Below are 21,171 nucleotides of genomic sequence, written 5' to 3' on the forward strand. Positions count from 1 at the left end.
ACCCAAGGGTTGCCGAAAAGGTGCAGGCTTGACGGATGTTCAATACAGAATGATACCTGGCCATAAATGAAGAGGTCGAGAAACTTCTCACCGTAAACTTCATCCGAGAGGCTAAGTACCCCAAGTGGGTCACCAACGTGGTAATGGTGAAAAAGCCTAATGGGAAGTGGCAAATTTGTATAGATTACAAAGATCTTAAAAAAGCCTGCCCTAAGGACTGCTTTCTACTCGCGCGCATCGAATAGCTGGTCGACGCCACGGCTGGCCATGAACTTCTCAGCTTCATGGACGCTTATTCGGGCTACACCCAAATTCGAATGCACGAGCCCGATCAAATTAAGACAACCTTTGTCACCGATTGTGGGCTCTACTGCTATAAGGTCATGCCTTTCGGCCTTTAGAACGCGGGAGCAACGTACCAACGCTTGGTTAATCGGATCTTCGCCAATCAAATCGACAAGACCATGGAAGTATACATGGATGACATGCTCGTTAAAAGCCTACTGGCAACTAATCATGTACACGACCTAAGGGAGATGTTCACAATCCTCCGCCGATATAAAATGAAACTTAATCCCAACAAATGCGTGTTCGGGGTTGAGTCCAGGAAATTCCTCGGATACATCGTCAGTTGACGAGGGATAGAGGCGAATCCCGAAAAAATCCAGGCATTCCTTGAGATGAAGTCTCCAAGACGAGTCAAAGAGGTGGAAAGCCTGACCGGTCGGATTGCTGCTCTGACACGCTTCGTGTCTAAAGCCACCGACAAGTGTCAACCGTTCTTCAAACCTCTAAAGAAGACGGACGGCTTAGAGTGGACGGACGAATGTGAGAAAGCCTTCCAGGAAATGAAGGCTTACTTTGGGTCCCCTCCATTCCTCTCCAAAGCAAAGGAGCGCGAGATGCTGTACGTATATCTTGCTGTCTCTGAAAGAGCCGTAAGTGCTGTTCTTGTCCGCGAAGAAGACAAGGTCCAATGGCCGGTCTACTACGTGAGCAAAGCCTTACTCGATGCGGAAACACGCTACACCGAGATAGATAAACTTTCTCTGGCTCTCGTAACGCCAGCTAAAAAGCTACGTCCGTATTTCCAAGCTCACCTAATCGCGGTACGAACTGAGCACCCAATCGGTAAGGCTCTTTAAAAGGGAACATTGACTCGCATGGCGATCTGGTCCCAAGAATTGAGCGAGTACGTGATTGAGTTCCACCCAAGAGCGGCTATAAAGGGTCAGGCCTTAGCCGACTTTGTGGCAGAATTCTCCTATGCTCCCGATATGGGAAGAGCGGAAAATGACTTGATCGATAACGAAATGACTCGGAAAAGAAAGGTTGACCCAACAGGTCCCATTTGGGAGTTGTACGTAGACGGAGCATCTAATGTCCGGGGGGCTGGCGCTGGAATAATTCTGACTAACCCCAACGGGGAAAAGTTGCGATACGCCCTTCACTGCGGCTTCCAAGCCTCCAATAATGAGGCCGAATATGAAGCTCTCATTGTGGGGATAGAGCTAGCGCAAAATCTCGGCTCACAAAACCTGCGAATACACTACGACTCGCGATTGATCGTGAACCAGGTTAAAGGATATTATACTGTCAAGGAACCTAATATGGTTGCATATCTGGCTATGACAAACTCCAAACTCGATGCCTTCTCTTGGTTCGAGATTCATCAAATCCCGAGAGAACAAAATTCAGAGGCTGACGTACTTGCTCGCCTTGGATCTGGCATCGACAAAGACGGATTGGGGACCGTACCCATCGAATTTCTCCCACGGCCATCCGTCTCCCGAGACAAAATCGGGACCGTAGAGGTTGCATCTCAGCCTATTGGATGGACCTAATTGTCGAGTTTTTGCGAAGAGGGGAACTTCCCGAAGACCGCAAAGAAGCCGATAAGCTGAGAGTCTTAGCGTCCAAGTACACGCTTCGAGATGACATACTCTATAAGCGCGGTTACTCAATGCCGCTGCTCCGATGCCTCAATAGCGTCGAGTCAACCAAGGTCCTCCGCGAAATACACGAGGGCATCTGTGGGAACCACGCCTCTGGAATTTCCCTCGCACTGATCAAAGCGCTTAAGCAAGGCTATTTCTGGCCTACCATGAAGAGAGATGCTTGTGATTGGGCAAGGCGCTGCGACAAGTGCCAACGCTTCTCAGTAATCCCGCGATATTCGCCGACCCCATTAAGCAGCATCGTCGTCCCACGTCCCTTCGCTAAGTGGGGCGTGGACATCATTGGCAAGCTCCCTAGAGCACCGAGGCAATACGAGTACGCCATAATTGCCATAGACTACTTCACTAAGTGGGTAGAGGCCGAGCCGCTCGCCAGAATAGCTGAAGCAAATACGACAAACTTCATCTGCAAAAGCATCATATGTAGGAACAGTATCCTCGCCTCGATTGTGACCGACAATGGCGCACAATTCGTTAACGTGCGAGTACGAGATATCTGCGATCAACTAAAAATCAGCAAGACATTCTCCTCGCCGCGTCATCCTCAGGCCAACGGCCAGGTCGAAGTAGTCAACAAGAATATCAAGAGCAATCTTAAAGAGAAGCTCGAAGACAAAAAAGGCACTTGGGCCGAACAGTTTCCGTTCGTCCTATGGGCTTACCGGACGACCGCGCGAAACGCCATTCTCCCTCGCATATGGGATCGAAGTCGTGGTTCCGATCGAGACCGAGATCCCCACATTCCAGGTCGATACATTCGACGAAGCAAACAACGATGAGGCCATGCGCCTTTAGTTGGATTTGATCGACGAAAAGAGGACATAAGCGTTCAACCGCCTCGCTGCACAGAAACGCAAGATTGAAAGATACTACAACTCCGAGATCAAAAGGCGAACCTTTGCCGTCAGAAACCTCGTACTCAGACGAGTGTTTCAAAATACACAAGTGCAAGGCGCCGGCGTCCTGGGCCCGAACTGGGAATGCCCCTATAGAGTCCGCAAAGACATTCACGACGGGACATACTACATCGAACACAAGGACGGAACTCCGGTCCGCCACCCGTGGAATGCGGAACACTTGAGGCAGTACTACCAGTAGCTAGCTACCTCCCCGTCTTATTTTTATTTTTATTTCAGTAAGGCCTACGAGCCAATGTTTAAGATTTCAATTTTTTTTGCAAGCATAATAAAGTTCAAAATTTCCTTTCCAAGATCCATTTATATATAAGTTTTCCGATTATCAAAAGCAAAGTTTATAACCCAAAAACTCGGGGGGCTAGTAGCAGTAAGGAAACCCTCAAGAAAACACGCTCCACTAAAATTTTTAAGTCTCAGCCCGAACACAAACGGGAATGAGACGTACCTAAGACGCCTACATGGCGCACCTAAGATACCTACATGGCGCAACTAAGACGCCTACATGCCGCACATAAGACGCCTACATGGCGCAACCAAGTCGTCCCTCGAGACCGCACTTAAGACGCCTACATGGCGCACGTAAGACGCCTACATGGCGCAACTAAGACGCCTACAGGGCGCACGTAAGACGCCTACATGGGGCACGTAAGACGCCTACATGGCGCACGTAAGACGCCTACATGGCGCACGTAAGACGCCTACATGGCGCAACCAAGTCGTCCCTCGAGACGCACGTAAGACGCCGACATGGCGCAACCAAGTCGTCCCTCGAGACGCACCTAAGACGCCTACATGGCGCAATTAAGACGCCTACATGGCGCACGCGAGTCGTCCCTCGAGACGCACGTAAGACGCCTACATGGCGCACGTAAGACGTCTATATGGCGCAACTAAGTCGTCCCTCGAGACGCACCTAAGACGCCTATATGGCGCAACTAAGACGCCTACATGGCGCACGTAAGACGCCTACATGGCGCAACCAAGTCGTCCCTCGAGACGCACCTAAGACGCCTACATGGCGCACCTAAGACGCCTACATGGCGCAACCAAGTCGTCCCTCGAGACGCACATAAAACGCCTACATGCTGCAACTAAGACGCCTATATGGCGCACGTAAGACGCCTACATGGCGAACCAAGTCGTCCCTCGAGACGCACCTAAGACGCCTATATGGCGCACGTAAGACGCCTACATGGCGCAACCAAGTCGTCCCTCGAGACGCACATAAAACGCCTACATGCTGCAACTAAGATGCCTACATGGCGCACGTAAGACGCCTACATGGCGCAACCAAGTCGTCCCTCGAGACGCACATAAGACGCCTACGTGGCGCAACTAAGACGCCTACATGGCGCACGTAAGACGCCTACATGGCGCAACCAAGTCGTCCCTCGAGACGCACCTAAGACGCCTACATGGCGCACCTAAGACGCCTACATGGCGCACGTAAGACGCCTACATGGCGCAACCAAGTCGTCCCTCGAGACGCACCTAAGACGCCTACATGGCGCACCTAAGACGCCTACATGGCGCACGTAAGACGCCTACATGGCGCAACCAAGTCGTCCCTCGAGACGCACATAAAACGCCTACATGGCGCACGTAAGACGCCTACATGGCGCAACCAAGTCGTCCCTCGAGACGCACATAAAACGCCTACATGCTGCAACTAAGACGCCTACATGGCGCACGTAAGACGCCTACATGGCGCAACCAAGTCGTCCCTCGAGACGCACATAAGACGCCTACGTGGCGCAACTAAGATGCCTACATGGCGCACGTAAGACGCCTACATGGCGCAACCAAGTCGTCCCTCGAGATGTACATAAGGGGCCTACATGGCGCAACTAAGACGCCTACATGGCGCACGACGCCTAGATGGCGCAACCAAGTCGTCCATCGAGACGCACGTAGACGCCTACATGGCGCAAGTGGTCCCTTGAGACGAACCTAAGACGCCTACATGGCACAACTAAACCGTCTCTTGAGACGCGAACAAAAAAGATGCCTACATGGCATGCCTAACTCACAGTCGAATCGCTGGCATAACGTAAACCATTCAAAGGTGCGTCTGAAGCGAAACCCTGCTAAGACAAAAAAAAAAAATAAAAACTAGCAAGGCCACTGGTATAAAACGCGTGTCTATCTAAACATGCCATAACGAAAAATGAGCAAACACGTTCATAAAGGGAAATAATGTTTCATAAAAAAGAGGGCAACTGCCCCGAAAACCCTAGAAAGCGAGCGCTAACATAAGTGCGCTGAAAAGAAAAACCTAAAAGAAATCATGCGCTTAACACTTGCGCGAAAAGTAAATAAATAAAAAATACTTTCGCTCGGCGGGTTCGTCCCCAAAGGGTTCAACCCCGTCGAGCGGTGGGAACAGCGAGTTGAAGAAGTGGAAGGTGACCCCCCGATAAATATTCTCGGTAGATGTGGCCTCCCGACACTGCACCGCCGCCGCATGTCTCGCCTCTTCGACCCCGACGTCGAAGTTGTCTTGAAGGTCGGATGCCAGCTGTTCCGCCGCGGCCTTTACCGCGGTGACCCGAGCCACTTCCTCCGCCAAAGAGTCACGCTCGCTCTCCGCTCGAACACGGGCAGCTTCGCTCGATGAAATTTGGCCTTGAAGAATGCCTATTTCTTCTGTACGCGACTCCAGCTGGCGTCGAATGTCCCGCACCTCGCTCCGGAAACTTTCGCCGATTGAGTCGCCCCTTCGAGAGCTTGATGTTCCATCGTTAGCTTCTCAGCCATTTTCGTCACGGCTGACTGAGCACGGTTGAACTTGCCTCGGGTAACCCCCAACTCCACGCGAGCCTCTTGGAGCTGCTCGCGATGACTCGCAAACTCTGCCTTTGACTGAGAACCTCGCTCGGCACGGGCCAGCTGAGACTTCGCTTGAGCAAGCTTCTCTTGAGCAAGGCCCATGCGTCGGATAAGGTCGTGAAGGATCTTCTCGCCCCGGGTCGCTCGGGCGAGCACCTGAGAAGGCGAAAGGACAAGTCAGCAAAAGACAAGACCTAACAAAACAAAGCGAAAAGATAAAAGCAGGAGGAACTCACCCTCCGTGCGTCAGAGACGCCGTGACGAAAGAACTCCACGTCAGTGCTAGCCACGACGCTCTTCCACATCTTCATCGAAGATTGAGCGAGCCCTTGGGAACATTCCCCTCTAACCTCCACGGCCTCAACCTCGATCATCGAGTTCGCACGCTTCGAGTCCGAAGACGTATCCGGAAGAGCTGAAGAATACGGTCGCTTCAAGGATACGCGAGGACCGCTCTCCGCCAAATAACCGGCATCGGACTTCTCCAGAACATTCCGTGCCGTGATCCGGGAATGAATTGCCGCCAACAACTTCGGGTTTGGGAAGCCTTCGCTAGGCGCGCCCGAGCCCTCACCCTAGTCGAGGAAGCTACAAAAAAAAATTCAAATCTCTAGACTAAAACAAAAATAGAGAGAGCAAGCGTCGGAATACGTGGAAGACCGCTGCTCGAAGGAGACAACACAACACTGGGGACGTTCTCCGCCCGTTGGCTGTCGTCACGACTAGGAGGAAAAGGCGGAAAACACCCGGTAGACGCCATCAGCTCAGGAGAACGGAATCGCTCAACAGCTTTCCGAGCCTCCGACATTCCCCGGATCTCCTTCACAAAGTCGAGATCATCGGCTCCCACGTCGGTAGAAAACTCGGCTGCCGAAGTGGTGCATCGCCGAACCGGAGTGGTGCATCGCAACCAAAACTACGACAAATCCACGACGTGGACAGAAAGGACGGTCATCCGACATGGGATTGAGGAGCGCCACGGACGATGGAATGACGAATGCCTCTCTAAGACCGATGAATGTTCGGTAGGTGAGCGAGCTTGAAGCATCGACCCCCGAACAATCAAAGCCCTCGGGAGTAGCAAAGCATTCCTCGGGATACCACTCCGTCCTGGCAAGTGACCTCACCGACACTATCGTCTCTGCGTCAGGGGTCTCGGGCTGAGAACCCCCTGGCTCCAAGGAAGGGCCTCCATCCTCCAATACGGCTGCGGCAGTCGCGAGCGGCGCTTCAAGACACTCCGGTGCGAGGCCCTCGGTCCCCGGACATGTCTCTGAGTCGCCTCCGGGATCTTCTGACTCGGGCCTAAAGTCGTCCACGCAGTCAATCTCGTCGAGGACCGATTCTAGCGGAGTCATCGCAGCCGCATCAACAACTTATCCCGGCATGCCATGGACGTCCAAGTCGGACTTTGGCACGTCGAGACGGGGCTTGTCACTCGCACCCTCGCCAACCAAGTTGATCACGAGGCGAGGCGCAGCTTCCCCGGACGTAGGGTGATCGGAGCCCCTATCTGCTCCACGCCCAGTCGCCACGCATTCCTCCCGAGGCAGAGGAACGGGCGCAGTCGCGCCCAACTCGCCTTCTTCGAGCCACTGCTCAAATCCACTTGGATTCTCCTCCACGTGCAAAGGAACTTCTCCTAATCCCGCGAAGAGGTCATCCTCTAGATGCTCAGAGTCCTGAAAGAAGAGAGAGAAATCAATCTCGGGATCCTCAGTTGAGAAGGGGGAATGAATATCCATAATGCAAGAGTGTAGAAAAGAGAAAAAGTGTAGAGAAGGGGGGGGGGGGGGTAGGAGTCCAAATCCTACTCCCACAAGGAGAGGAAACGAAGAAAAACCTCCAAAAAGTCGAATTTCCCCGTGCAAACACATCAGCCTCGTGCACGGGGCGCGCCGCGCGGTCACACTAAAAAAAACAGAAGAAAAATTTTTCGTGGGTAAACGGAAGGACTTTGAAATGGAGTTTCCTCAAACACCCAACCAAAAAGACTTAAAGTTCATCGCCAGGAACCTCCCAAGCGACGAACTTGAAGGGCTAATGTTGTCGGTTGTTTTCGGAAAACCCGGAACGTCGAGAAAACGCGCCGCTCAAGGTACCGATGGTAAGGCGGTCCTGAAGATCATTGCGGCGAGACTCTCGATCCTCCGAGTCGAGCTTCGCTCCTCAAGTAGAGTCACTTTCCTCAAGTGGAGCTTCGCTCCTTGAGTCGAGACGATCTCCTCGAGTCAAGACGATCTCCTCGAGTCGAGTTTCGCTCCTCGAGTTGAACCCCGAGTCATGCTCCTCGAATCAAATCTCGCTCGTCGAATAGATAATTTCGTATTTTATGCAGCAAGCGCGAAATGCGAATCCCAAGACGGTCCAACGGGCCCAATAGAACAAAGGCCGCGAAGACCCACAGAAAGTCAGGAAGGCGCGCGCCGCGCCCGGATAGGGTCGCGCCACGTACACACGAGGCATGCGCCGCGGGCTGTGCGCCGCACGTAGGCTGCGCGCCTCCAATTGACGGCGCGCGCGCCCCTAGTCCCACATGGACGATAAAAGATCCTCATAAGGCCCTCAAACACGTATAAATACCTCCTCTCATTGAGGGGGAAGCCATCCAATAATTTCCTATCAATACGCTCGAATTCTCGCTCTCCTCTTCTTCTATTGAAACCATCTTTGGCCTGAAGCATTCCTACAAGTCTCTCTCGTTCTCAGAGGTTCTGTAGCACTATCGAGGACTCCCGGACGTCGCTCCTTCTGATCGAACGCCCCCTACTGCCCAGGCACGCTCTTAGGGTTCTCCGCTGAGAATCCTCTACGCGTCTAACACGCTAGATGCGCCTGCGATCTCCGAAGTTCTGAGACGTCGCCGAGGACTCCTCCGCACTCCGTCTCCTTCATTGAGTACGCCTCTCTCCCAGGCTGCACGCCTCACACTGCGTCTCACACACCCTGAACTATGTTTTGACCTGATCCCACACACGTGTACGTAGGCTGCGTACAACACAAAGGCACGGTCACTCCTCCTCCTCACCCATTCCCTCCTCTGAGAGGTGGGTTGATCGGAGAAAACCTAGCTCGAGACTTTTGAGTTCACACTTTTGGCCCGGGTGCGATCACTTGGTCCGGCCTTGGATCGAACCGCCCGAGGTATACAATATTTGTTCATTTTCGTGCGACAACAGAGGATACGTCGGGTATGGTGCCATTAGGTTTTGTGGGTATGCTGGGTAGATCGGGGCGCCAGAATATGTTCCGGCCTGAGCATCAGGATGAGGAGCGGAGAAGCTTTGATGGTGCGTCTTCCACGTGTTGTAGACGTTTTGGTGGAACTCGTCTCCGTCGCGCTGCTGTTGGCCGAAGTCGGTGAGGAAGCTCCCAATTACGTTATAGCGCTAGCCAAGTGCTTCGATGTTCTGGTCGATTCGACCCAAGTGGTGGACGAACCGGTTTATCATGGCTAACACTTCATTATATCCGGCTGTGGGTGCTTCGTTGGTCGCGACCGGGGGTGGGATTTCGTCAGGAGCATCCAAGATGAGGGCACTGTTGTCAATGGTGCCCACAAGAAGAGTTGTAGTCTTTATTTTGTACATTTGATGTAATAAAGTCTCATGAAGACTCTTGCTTGTAATTGCCTATCTATTCATTAATAAAGTTGAAACGTTCATTCATTCTTTCTTTGTTTGAAGCTTTATGATAAAACCTTAGTCTTTTAGTCCATAAACAAACTTAACAACTTACGAAGAGACAAATGTAGATTTGCATGAACAAATTCTTCGTAGTTTGCTTAAAACGATATATTCGCAATCTTAGGGTCAAAGGACTATTGACCTCAGTATGATTGTTAGAAGAATCTATGATGTCTGGTTATGAGGCATTGAGAGTTGGGGACTCTATAGTTCTTCTAGGTATCTTCCGAAGGTACTGAATTGACCAGTGCACTTCTAGAGACGATATAAGAACAAACCATTTAACCTCTTATGTCTCGAAGTCAGTATGTATGAATTGCATCATGCTTACCTTAATCCTGAAATGAGACATGCCATTTCACACCTTAGTATTCTCATTTGAGAAAGTCAAAGTTCGGACTCACTATGTGATTCCGAACAAGGCCTATTGGTGAAATACTAAGTTGTGAGTCTGTCATGAGTAACTTTGTGAAGTTCTCATAGATATGGAATTCATGTACAAGATTGCTGAAATGCAATGTATGTCACCTCATGCTTTGTTCCTTGGAGTGTGAATAAATGAACTGGCCAGTGTCCAAATTGAGTCCTGACTCTTTTGGATGAAACAATGTGACTTGTTAGCTCCTCGTCAATACATTGTTTCTAACTTATTCACAAGCGACAAAGGAGTTGAGGAAATAACAGCTAGAAGGGTAAAATGGTAATTTAGTAAATCCCGACTAGCTGATGACATTCATGAAGGGTAAACATAGATAATATTCAGTGGATCCGCTCATCATAATTAGGTCAAATTCTTGAGTAGAAAACAAATTCATTTGAACCGAGAGATTTTCAGTGTCAGCTCTTTAGTGGAGTCAGTTGGCATTAAGCTAAACTTGGAAAAGGTTTCTGAACTTTTGAGTCCAAGTTTTTAGCTCAAGCTTTGTTCATTTGGGTCCATGAGGTCACTGTCACGAATCACATCGATAGGAATAGTTAAACTGGAAGCTAAGTCAAAACAAGAACGAAAATAGTTAAAAGGGTATTTTTGTCTTTTGAGACAAAAGATGAAATGAATGTCAATAAATTTTGACAAGTTCATTTGATGACTTAATGTCACTCGGCCATAACATGATTAATTGGGCCTTGTGAATTAATTTCGTTTCATAAGAATTTTATTGAAAATTCTTAATGGGCTTTTCTCATATTGTTATGAACAAATGAAGAAGCTTCTAGAAGCTCCTTCTAGATGAGGATAGGCGCCCAAGTACCCATAGAAAAGAGAGATTATTTTGTGCATAAATGTATCAAGATACTTGCCAAAAGAAAAAGAGGAAACAAATCTCCTCTATGAGGAAGGTAGATGTTCGGCCAAACAAGACAAGAGAAAGTCAAAGGCAAGGTATGGAATAAAAGAGGAAACTAATCCCTTGGGGATGTGTTTGATGTAGGCGCCCATTTAGGGGATTTGGGCAATAAAAGATTGCTCAAAAAGGCTTGGAAAATAAGAGGAAACTACTTCCTTCCAAGGCCAACCCTTCTCCTATAAATAGGACCCTCATTCCTCTCATTCCATTCATCCCACACAAGTTAGAGATTGAGAGACTCTCTCTCTAGACATTGTTGGCCGAACTCCTCTCTCTCTCTAGTTTATTTTCGATTTTTTCTTGTCTTAGCACCTAGGTCCTCACTCGACCTAGTGTTTAGCTCTGCGACTTCGAGACTCGTTCTTAAGTCGTAGCGTTTAAAAGTGCCCACTCACTGATTCCGTCTTTTCGACCTAGTGATTTTTGAAAGATTAATTGAAATTGAATTTTTACAAAACTAGTTTGAATTTTGAAAAACCGTTTTCACTTTCAAACTTGAAAATATTTTGTCATCCAAATCAAATAAATTTTCAAAATGTTTTCAAAACTATATCTATATCACATATGTTCAAAATCTATATGCTCTTGAAAATTTGAGTGGGAGGTCTCCTTGTAGACAAGCCGAAAAAATAAAAAGATGTGTAATCTCAAACTTTCAAGTGTTCGAGTGAGTTGAAGTTCACACTTCCCTCACGCACTTTCCCGAAATAGAAAATAGGAAAAGATCGAGTATGTACCTTGTGCCTTTATGCACTAATACTGCTCTGAACATGTCGATCTAGGATTCTCTTCTAGTTGTCCGCTCTGTCGCTCTCTAACTAGGAAATCTGTTTCCGAAATTATAAGAGTCGATGAACCAACTCCAAAAACTAAGTGGGAGGGTTATATTCGTTGTTTGTAACCCGCGATCCCCAACACTAGTGAAAGATGCAATAACGTGGGACTAAGAGCCGCTCTTGCGACCCTCACTTAAATGTGAGTACTCCAAGGCGTTATTGCTTCGATCATTGCTCAATGAGCTACGTCCGAGAGTGATGCAATGATGACAAGGCCTCCCCTTTGGGGATTGTTTTTCAAAGCTGATCTTTTGGACTAAGTCGTTGGTTACACACTTAGGCTCAATCCCTAGTAATCCTCCGTTGAGGCTCTGCGAAAGGATGTGAGTGATCAAACCAATTTACAAGGTGGCTAGTCAAAGCTGATGTATTGACATCTTGGCTAAGCATTAATGATGTGTCATTTACTTATAAAAGGAGATTTTTTGCGGCCTTCTCTTGAGGGAGTAAATTATCGTTTGGTTTATAACACCTTTGGATTTTATAAAAGTCTTAATAAAACTTAAATCCTAAACCAAAGACTAATCATAAACTTGTTTCAACTTATATAGGCAATATGTCTCTCAACCATCTCTCAATCTTTCTTTCCTCGATCAAACTCGAAAACGAAAACTACGTAGATTCAAAACATAACCTCGACGTAATCCTTACCAAGCACAAATGGGTACTCACCACCCCGTGTCCTCCTCTGATGAATGATGATTCAACTCAAGAGGACAATGACGCTTTAGCGGCCTGGCTTCGATCCGATGAGATTGTGAGGTGCTATATCTTGGCATCTATGAACAGTATGCTGAAAGAGCAACATCGTGACATCGAGACTGCCACTGACATGCTCTACAATCTCCTTGAGATGTTTGGAGGGCAAATGCGTCAAACAAGGCTATAAGCAGTCCGACAGTTTATGAACTGTCGCATGAAGGCTAGGACTCCTGTTAGGGACCATATGATGCTGATCATTAGTTACCTAAATGAAATGGAAATCCTAGGATCTGAGATTGATGGGAAGAATATCATAGATATGATCTTAGAAACTCTCCCCGCATCTCTTGATACCTCCAAGCTGAACTACTCCATTACAAAGCTAAAGTACACTGTTACCGAGCTTATGAAGGAGCTTCACACTGCTGTAGGTCTCAATAAGAGAAAGAGGAATCAAGGAGAGGCACATGCTACTGAGCAAAAAGCCTCTGCCTCTGGAACTAAGAAGATACCTCACAAGGCCGATAAAACGAACTGTCCTGCCTATCTCAAAGCAAAGGAACATAGTATTGTACTAGTTACCGAAGCATGCTTAGTAGCTGATAATGTATCAACGTGGATTCTTGACTCCGCTGCTACTAACCATATTTGTTGTTCCTTGAATGGTTTCAAGAAAACCAAAAGCTTAGAGGAAGGCGAGTTCTGTTTCAAATGGGGTGATGGGAGCCTGGTGTCTGCAAAGGCTGTGGGATCCGTGACGCTGTCTTTTGAAGACCGCACTTTAAACTCGAATAATGTTTATTTTGTTCCTACCTTTGGGAAGAACTTAATATCCGTTGCTCGTCTTCGTGAGCAAGATTATTGTTTAAAGTTCATTAAGAATGGAATTCGTATTTCGTTTCCTGATAATTCTTTTGTCACTGATGCATGTATGAAGAATGCTCTTTTTTGCATCTATCCCACTAAACCTTCTCTTTTAGACACCGAAATAGATAACGATCTAATTAGGGAGCCAAAGAGGATCAAACTTTCTGAATCCTCTGATCTAACAAAATCAACATACCTCTGGCACTTAAGACTTGGTCGTATCAGTCTAGATAGGATTAAGAGACTTGTGAGGGATGGTCCACTCCAAGCCTCTGCAATAGGTTCACTACCTACTTGTGAATCCTGTATAGAAGGAAAAATGACTAAGCGACCTTTCTCCGATAAGGGTCGAAGAGCCACTGAGTTTATGGAACTAATACATTCTGATGTATGTGGTCCGCTCAACCAACAGGCACGTGGAGGATACGAATACTTCGTTACCTTCACTGATGATTACTCAAGATATGGGTTTGTCTATTTGCTCAAACACAAATCCGAGACCTTTAACGTATTTAAGGTCTTTAGGGCTTTAGTGGAAAAGCAAACTGGCAAAGTGATCAAAACTCTTCGATCCGATCGAGGTGGTGAGTATATGTCTGGAGAGTTCGATGACTTTCTTAAAGAAGAAGGTATCGCTTCTCAGCTTACCGCACCTGGCACACCTCAACAAAACGGAGTGTCAGAGAGAAAGAACCGAACTCTAATGGAGATGGTTAGATCAATGATGAGTTACTCATCACTCCCTCCTTCCTTTTGGGGATATGCCCTCGAAACAGCCGCCTACATTCTGAACCAAGTTCCGTCCAAAACGGTCCCTGGTACTCCTTATGAACGATGGACTGGCCGTAAAGTGAATCTTGGCCGCATCCGAATTTGGGGTTGCCCTGCACACGTGCTGAGGCAAAAGATAGCAAGTTGGCTAGTAGGTCAGAATTGTGCCTGTTTGTAGGATATCCGAAGGAAACCAAAGGTTTTACTTTCTATAGTCCCGAGGACGATAAGATTTTCGTTAGCACGAATGCTCGTTTCCTCGATGAGGACTTTATAAAAGATGCAAAACCTAGAAGCAAAATTGTGCTTGAAGAAAAGTTGGGTGAGGAAGCTTCTACCTCATCTGTAAGAACTGTTCTTACCCCAACTGAAACACAACCTAACTCATCAGAATCTCGTCAAGCAGTACTTCGACGTAGTGGGAGGGCTGTTCAACAGCCTAACAGGTACATGTCTTATGGAGACTCTCTTGTAGCCGTCTCCGACATGGATGACCCTGTTTCCTATAGCCAAGCGATGGCTTGTTCTGAATCAAACCTTTGGCTTGACGCCATGATAGTTGAAATGCACTCGATGTATGTCAACAAAGTCTGGAAACTTGTAGACCTTCCTAAAGGGATTAAACCCGTAGGGTGTAAGTGGATATACAAGAAGAAAATGAGTCCTGATGGGAACGTCGAGACGTTCAAAGCACGACTTGTGGCGAAGGGTTATACCCAACAAGAAGGGATTCACTATGAAGAAACCTTCTCGCCAGTCGCGATGCTTAAATCCATCCGCATACTCCTATCCATAGCTGCAGCTCTCGACTATGAGATCTGGCAAATGGATGTCAAGACAGCCTTTCTGAATGGCAATCTTGATGAGCGCATTTACATGGCTCAACCAGACGGTTTCGTGGATAAAGGTCAAGAGACCAAGGTTTGTGAGTTGCTTAAGTCCATTTATGGATTAAAGCAAGCATCTAGGTCATGGAATATTAGATTCGATGAAACTGTAAAGAGCTTTGGCTTTGAACAGTCAATAGATGAGCCTTGTGTTTACAAGTTAATACACGAAGGCAAAGTTGTGTTTCTGGTACTATATGTCGATGATATACTACTCATTGGTAATGACGTGGGTAAGTTATCTGAGGTCAAGGTTTGGCTGGCAAAGCAATTCGATATGAAGGATCTAGGAGAAGCCGCGTACATTCTGGGCATCCAAATCTTTCGAGATAGGAAAAACCGGACCCTGTCGCTCTCTCAAGCATCTTATATTGATAAGGTGATGGATCGCTTCTCGATGCAAGACTGCAAGAGGGGTCAAACACCCTTTAGGCATGGAGTTTCACTCTCTAAGGACCAGTCTCCCAAGACTGCACAAGAGATTAAAGACATGAGGAAGATTCCTTACGCCTCTGCCGTAGGAAGCCTCATGTATGCTATGCTTTGCACTAGACCTGACATCTGTTTCGCCGTTGGCGTAGTTAGTCGTTTCCAATCCAACCCTGGACCCGAGCATTGGATTGCTGTTAAGCATGTTCTTAAGTATCTTCGAAGAACTAGGAACTTGATGCTTACATACTCAGGTACTGACCTGACTATGACGGGATATACCGACTCCGATTTTCAAGCGGATAAGGATTCCAGGAAATCCACTTCGGGATCTGTGTTCATCCTTAATGGTGGAGCTGCTGTGTGGAGAAGTATTAAGCAATCTTGCATTGCTGACTCCACAATGGAAGCATAATATGTGGCTGCTTGTGAAGCATCCAAAGAGGCTGTATGGCTTAGAAAATTCCTTAAGTATTTGGAAGTTGTTCCAAACGTCGACGAGCCCATGACCCTTTATTGTGATAACAGTGGGGCTGTCGCTAACTCAAAGGAACCTAGAAGCCATAAGCACTCTAAGCATATTGAGAGGAAATACCATTTGATTCGAGAGATCGTGCAGCGCGGAGACGTGGAAGTGAAGAAGATCTCAACGGTGGACAACCTCGCAGATCCATTCACCAAGGCCCTAGCGAACATGGTCTTCGACCAACATCGTGAGGGATTAGGCTTGAAGGACTACACACACCTTCTTTGAGTCAAGTGGGAGTTTGTTGTCAATGGTGCCCACAAGAAGAGTTGTAGTCTTTATTTTGTACATTTGATGTAATAAAGTCTCATGAAGACTCTTGCTTGTAATTGCCTATTCATTCATTAATAAAGTTGAAACGTTCATTCATTCTTTGTTTGTTTGAAGCTTTATGATAAAACCTTAGTCTTTTAGTCCATAAACAAACTTAACAACTTACGAAGAGACAAATGTAGATTTGCATGAACAAACTCTTCGTAGTTTGCTTAAAACGATATATTCGCAATCTTAGGGTCAAAGGAATATTGACCTCAGTACGATTGTTAGAAGAATCTATGATGTCTGGTTATGAGGCATTGAGAGTTGGAGACTCTATAGTTCTTCTAGGTATCTTCCGAAGGTACTGAATTGACCAGTGCACTTCTAGAGACAATATAAGAACAAACCATTTAACCTCTTGTGTCTCGAAGTCACTATGTATGAATTGCATCATGCTTACCTTAATCCTGAAATGAGACATGCCATTTCACACCTTAGTATTCTCATTTGAGAAAGTCAAAGTTCGGACTCACTATGTGATTCCGAACAAGGCCTATTGGTGAAGTACTAAGTTGTGAGTATGTCATGAGTAACTTTGTGAAGTTCTCATAGATATGGAATTCATGTACAAGATTGCTGAAATGCAATGTATGTCACCTCATGCTTTGTTCATTGGAGTGTGAATAAATGAACTGGCCAGTGTCCAAATTGAGTCCTGACTCTTTTGGATGAAACAATGTGACTTGTTAGCTCCTCGTCAATACATTGTTTCTAACTTATTCACAAGCGACAAAGGAGTTGAGGAAATAACAACTAGAAGGGTAAAATGGTAATTTAGTAAATCCCGACTAGCTGATGACATTCATGAAGGGTAAACATAGATAATATTCAGTGGATCCGCTCATCATAATTAGGTCGAATTCTTGAGTAGAAAACAAATTCATTTGAACCGAGTGATTTTCAGTGTCAGCTCTTTAGTGGAGTCAGTTGACATTAAGCTAAACTTGGAAAAAGTTTGTGAACTTTTGAGTCCAAGTGTTTAGCTCAAGCTTTGTTCATTTGGGTCCATGAGGTCACTGTCACGAATCACATCGATAGGAATAGTTAAACTGGAAGCTAAGTCAAAACAAGAACGAAAATAGTCAAAAGGGTATTTTTGTCTTTTGAGACATATGATGAAATGAATGTCAATAAATTTTTTGACAAGTTCATTTGATGACTTAATGTCACTCGGCCATAACTTGATTATTGGGCCTTGTGAATTAATTTCATTTCATAAGAATTTTATTGAAAATTCTTAATGGGCTTCTCTCATGTTGTCATGAACAAATGAAGAAGCTTCTAGAAGCTCCTTCTAGATGAGAATAGGCGCCCATAATACCCATGGAAAGAGAGTTTATTTTGTGCATAAATGTATCAAGATACTTGCCAAAAGAAAAAGAGGAAACGAATTTCCTCTAGAAGGAAAGCATAACTTCGGCCAAGAGAGAGACAAAGCAAGGCTTGGAATAATATAGGAAACAAATCCAAGGCTTATTGAAGCCTATGTTGGCCGAGCATCTCAAGTGGGAAAAGAGGTAATTGGCTCATGAATATGTGATATTCTATAGAAGAGGAAACTACCTTATAGAAGGTGAGACCTCTCCTATAAATAGGAGCCTCATTTCCTCACTTTTCATTCATCCAAGTTTAAGAGATTTGAGAGACTCTCTCTCTAGAACTTGTGGCCGAAAATCCTCTCTCTCTCTCTAGTTTATTTTCGATTTTTCTTGTCTTGGCACCTAGGTCCTCACTCGACCTAGTGTTTAGCTCTGCGACTTCAAGACTTGTTCTTAAGTCGTAGTGTTTAAAAGTGCCCACTCACTAATTCCTTTATTTCGAGTGATTTAGTGATAGAAACTTTCGTGGTTGCTCGAGGTGCCGAGGAAAGAAAGAGGGACGTGCTGCGAGGGGAGACGAGCGTTGCAAACTTTCCAAAAGCTTCTTCAAAGTTCAAGCTTCAAGAAAGGTTAGTAAACTCTTAGCTCATATTGATTTTTAATTACATGTACTTGCTTCTTTGTCTAGGTTAGTAAAAACTGTTTTTACTTGAAAATAAATTTTTTAAAACTCCGCCGCTTCCCGAAGCGTTTAATCTTTTTCTTAAACCCTAGATCAATTCCAACACGCATATTACTCTGTGAAAGAAAATTGCCGAAAGTTACGTCCGCGCGTAGCGCAAGGTGTCTCCCACAGCGCGCGATGTGCGTCTCTTTTTTTTTAAAACAAGAAAACCAAAAAAGCCGATAAGATACCGAGTTGCCTCCTGAAAGAAATTAAAATGCAACGAAAGAAAGTCGGGTTGCCTCCCGATTAGTGCTTTAGTTAACGTCAATAGCTTGACGGGATATGTCTTCTTCTTACGCAATGGAGGTGATGAAGATCACCGCTTTTTCACTTTCGAACACGCCACCAAAGTATGGTTTCACCATTTGACCGGTGACTTTGAAGCGTTCTCCTTGCCTGTTTGCCAATTCCACCCACCCGTGTGGATAAACATTCACAACTTCGAACGGGCCCGACCATCGCGACTTTAGCTTCCCAGGGAACAGCTTCAACCTGGAATTAAAGAGGAGTACCTTCTGGCCCGGCTTTAGGTCCTTCCTGACGATGTGCTTGTCATGCCACGCTTTGGTCTTCTCCTTGTAGATTTTGGCATTCTCGTACGCTTCTCGTCTGAGTTCATCAAGGGCGTTCAGTTGAAGAAGTCTCTGTTGACCCGAAGCTGTGTAGTCGAAGTTTAGCTTTTTCATTGCCTAAAGTGCCCTATGCTCTAGCTCGACTGGTAAATGGCATGGTTTCCCGTAAATGAGGTTGTACGGGGACATACCAATTGGCATCTAATAAGCTGTGCGGTAGGCCCACAATGCATCGTCGAGCTTGGCGGCCCAGTGTTTCAGAGAAATTCCCACCGTCTTTTTCAGGATTTGCTTGATTTCCCGGTTAGAGACCTTCGCTTGACCGTTGGCTTGAGAGTGGTACGCCAATGTCTTCCGGTGTGTGACACTGTATTTGGCGAGGAGTGCGTCAAACTTCCGGTTGCAAAAGTGTGCTCCCCCGTCGCTGATGGTCTTTAAGAACTTCAAGACCACATTCCCATCGTTTGACGGAGTAGCTTTGGCCTCGACCCACTTGGATACATAATCCACCGCCAGGAGAATGTACTTGTTTCCGTAGGAAGACGGAAATGAGCCCATGAAATCTATTCCCCAGACGTCGAACAGTTTTATTTCCAAGATGCTAGTGAGTGACATCTCATTCCGGTTAGAAATATTACCTGTTCGTTGGCACCGATCTCAGGAAATAATGAAGTCACGGCTATCTTTGAAGAGCGTTGGCCAATAGAAGCCGCTTTGAAGAACTTTCGCTGCCGTGCGGTTCGGACCGAAGTGACCTCCGCACTCGAGACCGTGGCAATGTCGCAGAACTGACTCTATCTCGTCCTCGGGAACACACCTCCTCACAATCAGATATGCACACTTCCGATAGAGTATCGTCTCCTCCCAGTAATACTTCCGGACCTCCGAAAGAAATTTCCGCTTCTAATACATCTTGAGGTCACTGGGCACCACTTTGCCTACGAGGTAATTCACGATGTCGGCATACCAGGGGAGGACGGCTTGACGGACGGCCAAAAGCTTCTCGTCGGGGAAGTCATCATTGATGAGTGCCGTCTTGTCCGAAACGTGCTCGAGCGTCTCCAGTCTGGATAGGTGGTCAGCTACTAGGTTTTATGTGCCCTTCTTGTCTTTGATCTCAATGTCGAACTCTTGGAGCAGAAGGACCCAACAGATTAGGCGTGGTTTGGCGTCCTTCTTTTCCATGAGGTATCGAATGGCTGCATGGCCGGTGTAGACGATCACCTTCTTGCCGATGATGTAGGGTCTGAAGTTGTCGAAGGCGAACACCACTGTGAGAAGCTTCTTCTCCGTCGTTGTGTAGTTCACTTGGGCTTCGTTAAGGGTCTAGCTCACATAGTAAATAGCATGAAAAGCCTTATCTTTACGCTGCCCAAGGACTGCACCCATCGCGTGGTCGCTGGTGTCGCTCATGATCTCGAACGGAAGACTCCAGTTTGGGGCGGTGATGATCGAGGCGGTGCTGAGTCGCTGCTTGAGGGAGTTGAAGGCACCTAAGCACTCGGTGGAGAAGGAGAACTTGGCGTCTTTCTGGAGTAGTCCGCATAGTGGCTTCGTTATTTTGGAGAAGTCCTTGATGAAGCGCCTATAGAAGCCGGCGTGCCCCAGGAAACTTCTCACTCCCTTGACCGAAGTTGGCGGTGGTATCTTCTCTATTGTGGAAATTTTCGCCCGGTCCACCTCTAATCCGTCCTTCGAGACTTTGTGGCCCAGCACGATGCCTTCTTGTACCCTGAAATGGCACTTCCCCCAGTTTAGCACGATGTTCGTTTCTTCACACCTGGTGAGCACCTGAGACAGATTCTCCAAACATTGATCAAATGTAGGGCCAAATACATAAAAATCGTCCATAAAAACCTCAATTGTCTTCTCCACCATGTCAGAGAAGATGGCCATCATACATCTTTGGAACGTGGTTGGTGCGTTACATAGCCCAAACGGCATTTGCTTGAAGGCGAAAGTACCATAAGGGCATTTAAAGGTGGTCTTCTCCTGATCTTCCGGTGCGATAGTGATCTGGTTATAACCGGAATAGCCATCAAGAAAACAATAATACATGTGCCCTATGAGACGGTCGAGCATCTGGTCGATGAAGGGGAGTGGGAAGTAGTCTTGTGAGTGGCGTTGTTGAGCTTGCAGTAATCCATGCAAATTCTGTACCCGGTCACCGTCCAAGTGGAAATCAGCTCGTTATTTTCATTTCTCACCCCCGTCATTCCACCTTTCTTCGGAACACATTGCACCGGACTTACCCATGCACTGTCAGAGATCGGGTAAATGACCCCGACGTCGAGCCTTTTCAGGATCTCCTTCCTCACGACCTCCTTCATTGTCGGGTTTAGGCGTCTTTGATGTTCCACCGAGGGACGATGTCCGTCCTCCAAGAGTATGCGATTAACGCAATAGGAGGGGCTGATCCCTTTGATGTCCAAAGTGTCCACATGATCGTTCCCTTGTGCTTGCGTAGCTCCACGAGCAGCT

At 46.9% G+C, this 21,171-nt stretch overlaps 2 protein-coding genes across 2 annotated transcripts; both read right to left on the reverse strand.

The window, feature by feature from the left end:
• Positions 1-18,411: 18,411 nt before the first annotated feature.
• LOC149393708 (uncharacterized) lies at positions 18,412-18,804 on the reverse strand. Its single transcript, XM_089618123.1, has one exon. It carries the CDS (start codon positions 18,802-18,804, stop codon positions 18,412-18,414), a length of 393 nt encoding a protein of 130 aa, XP_089474249.1.
• Positions 18,805-18,891: 87 nt separating this feature from the next.
• Positions 18,892-19,305, reverse strand: LOC149393709 (uncharacterized). Its single transcript, XM_089618124.1, has one exon. It carries the CDS (start codon positions 19,303-19,305, stop codon positions 18,892-18,894), a length of 414 nt encoding a protein of 137 aa, XP_089474250.1.
• Positions 19,306-21,171: the final 1,866 nt, after the last annotated feature.

Source organism: Urtica dioica, chromosome 6 (assembly GCF_054948205.1).
Source record: "Urtica dioica subsp. dioica isolate 48M chromosome 6, U.dioica_male_clone48M_v1_H2, whole genome shotgun sequence".
NCBI lineage: Eukaryota > Viridiplantae > Streptophyta > Magnoliopsida > Rosales > Urticaceae > Urtica > Urtica dioica.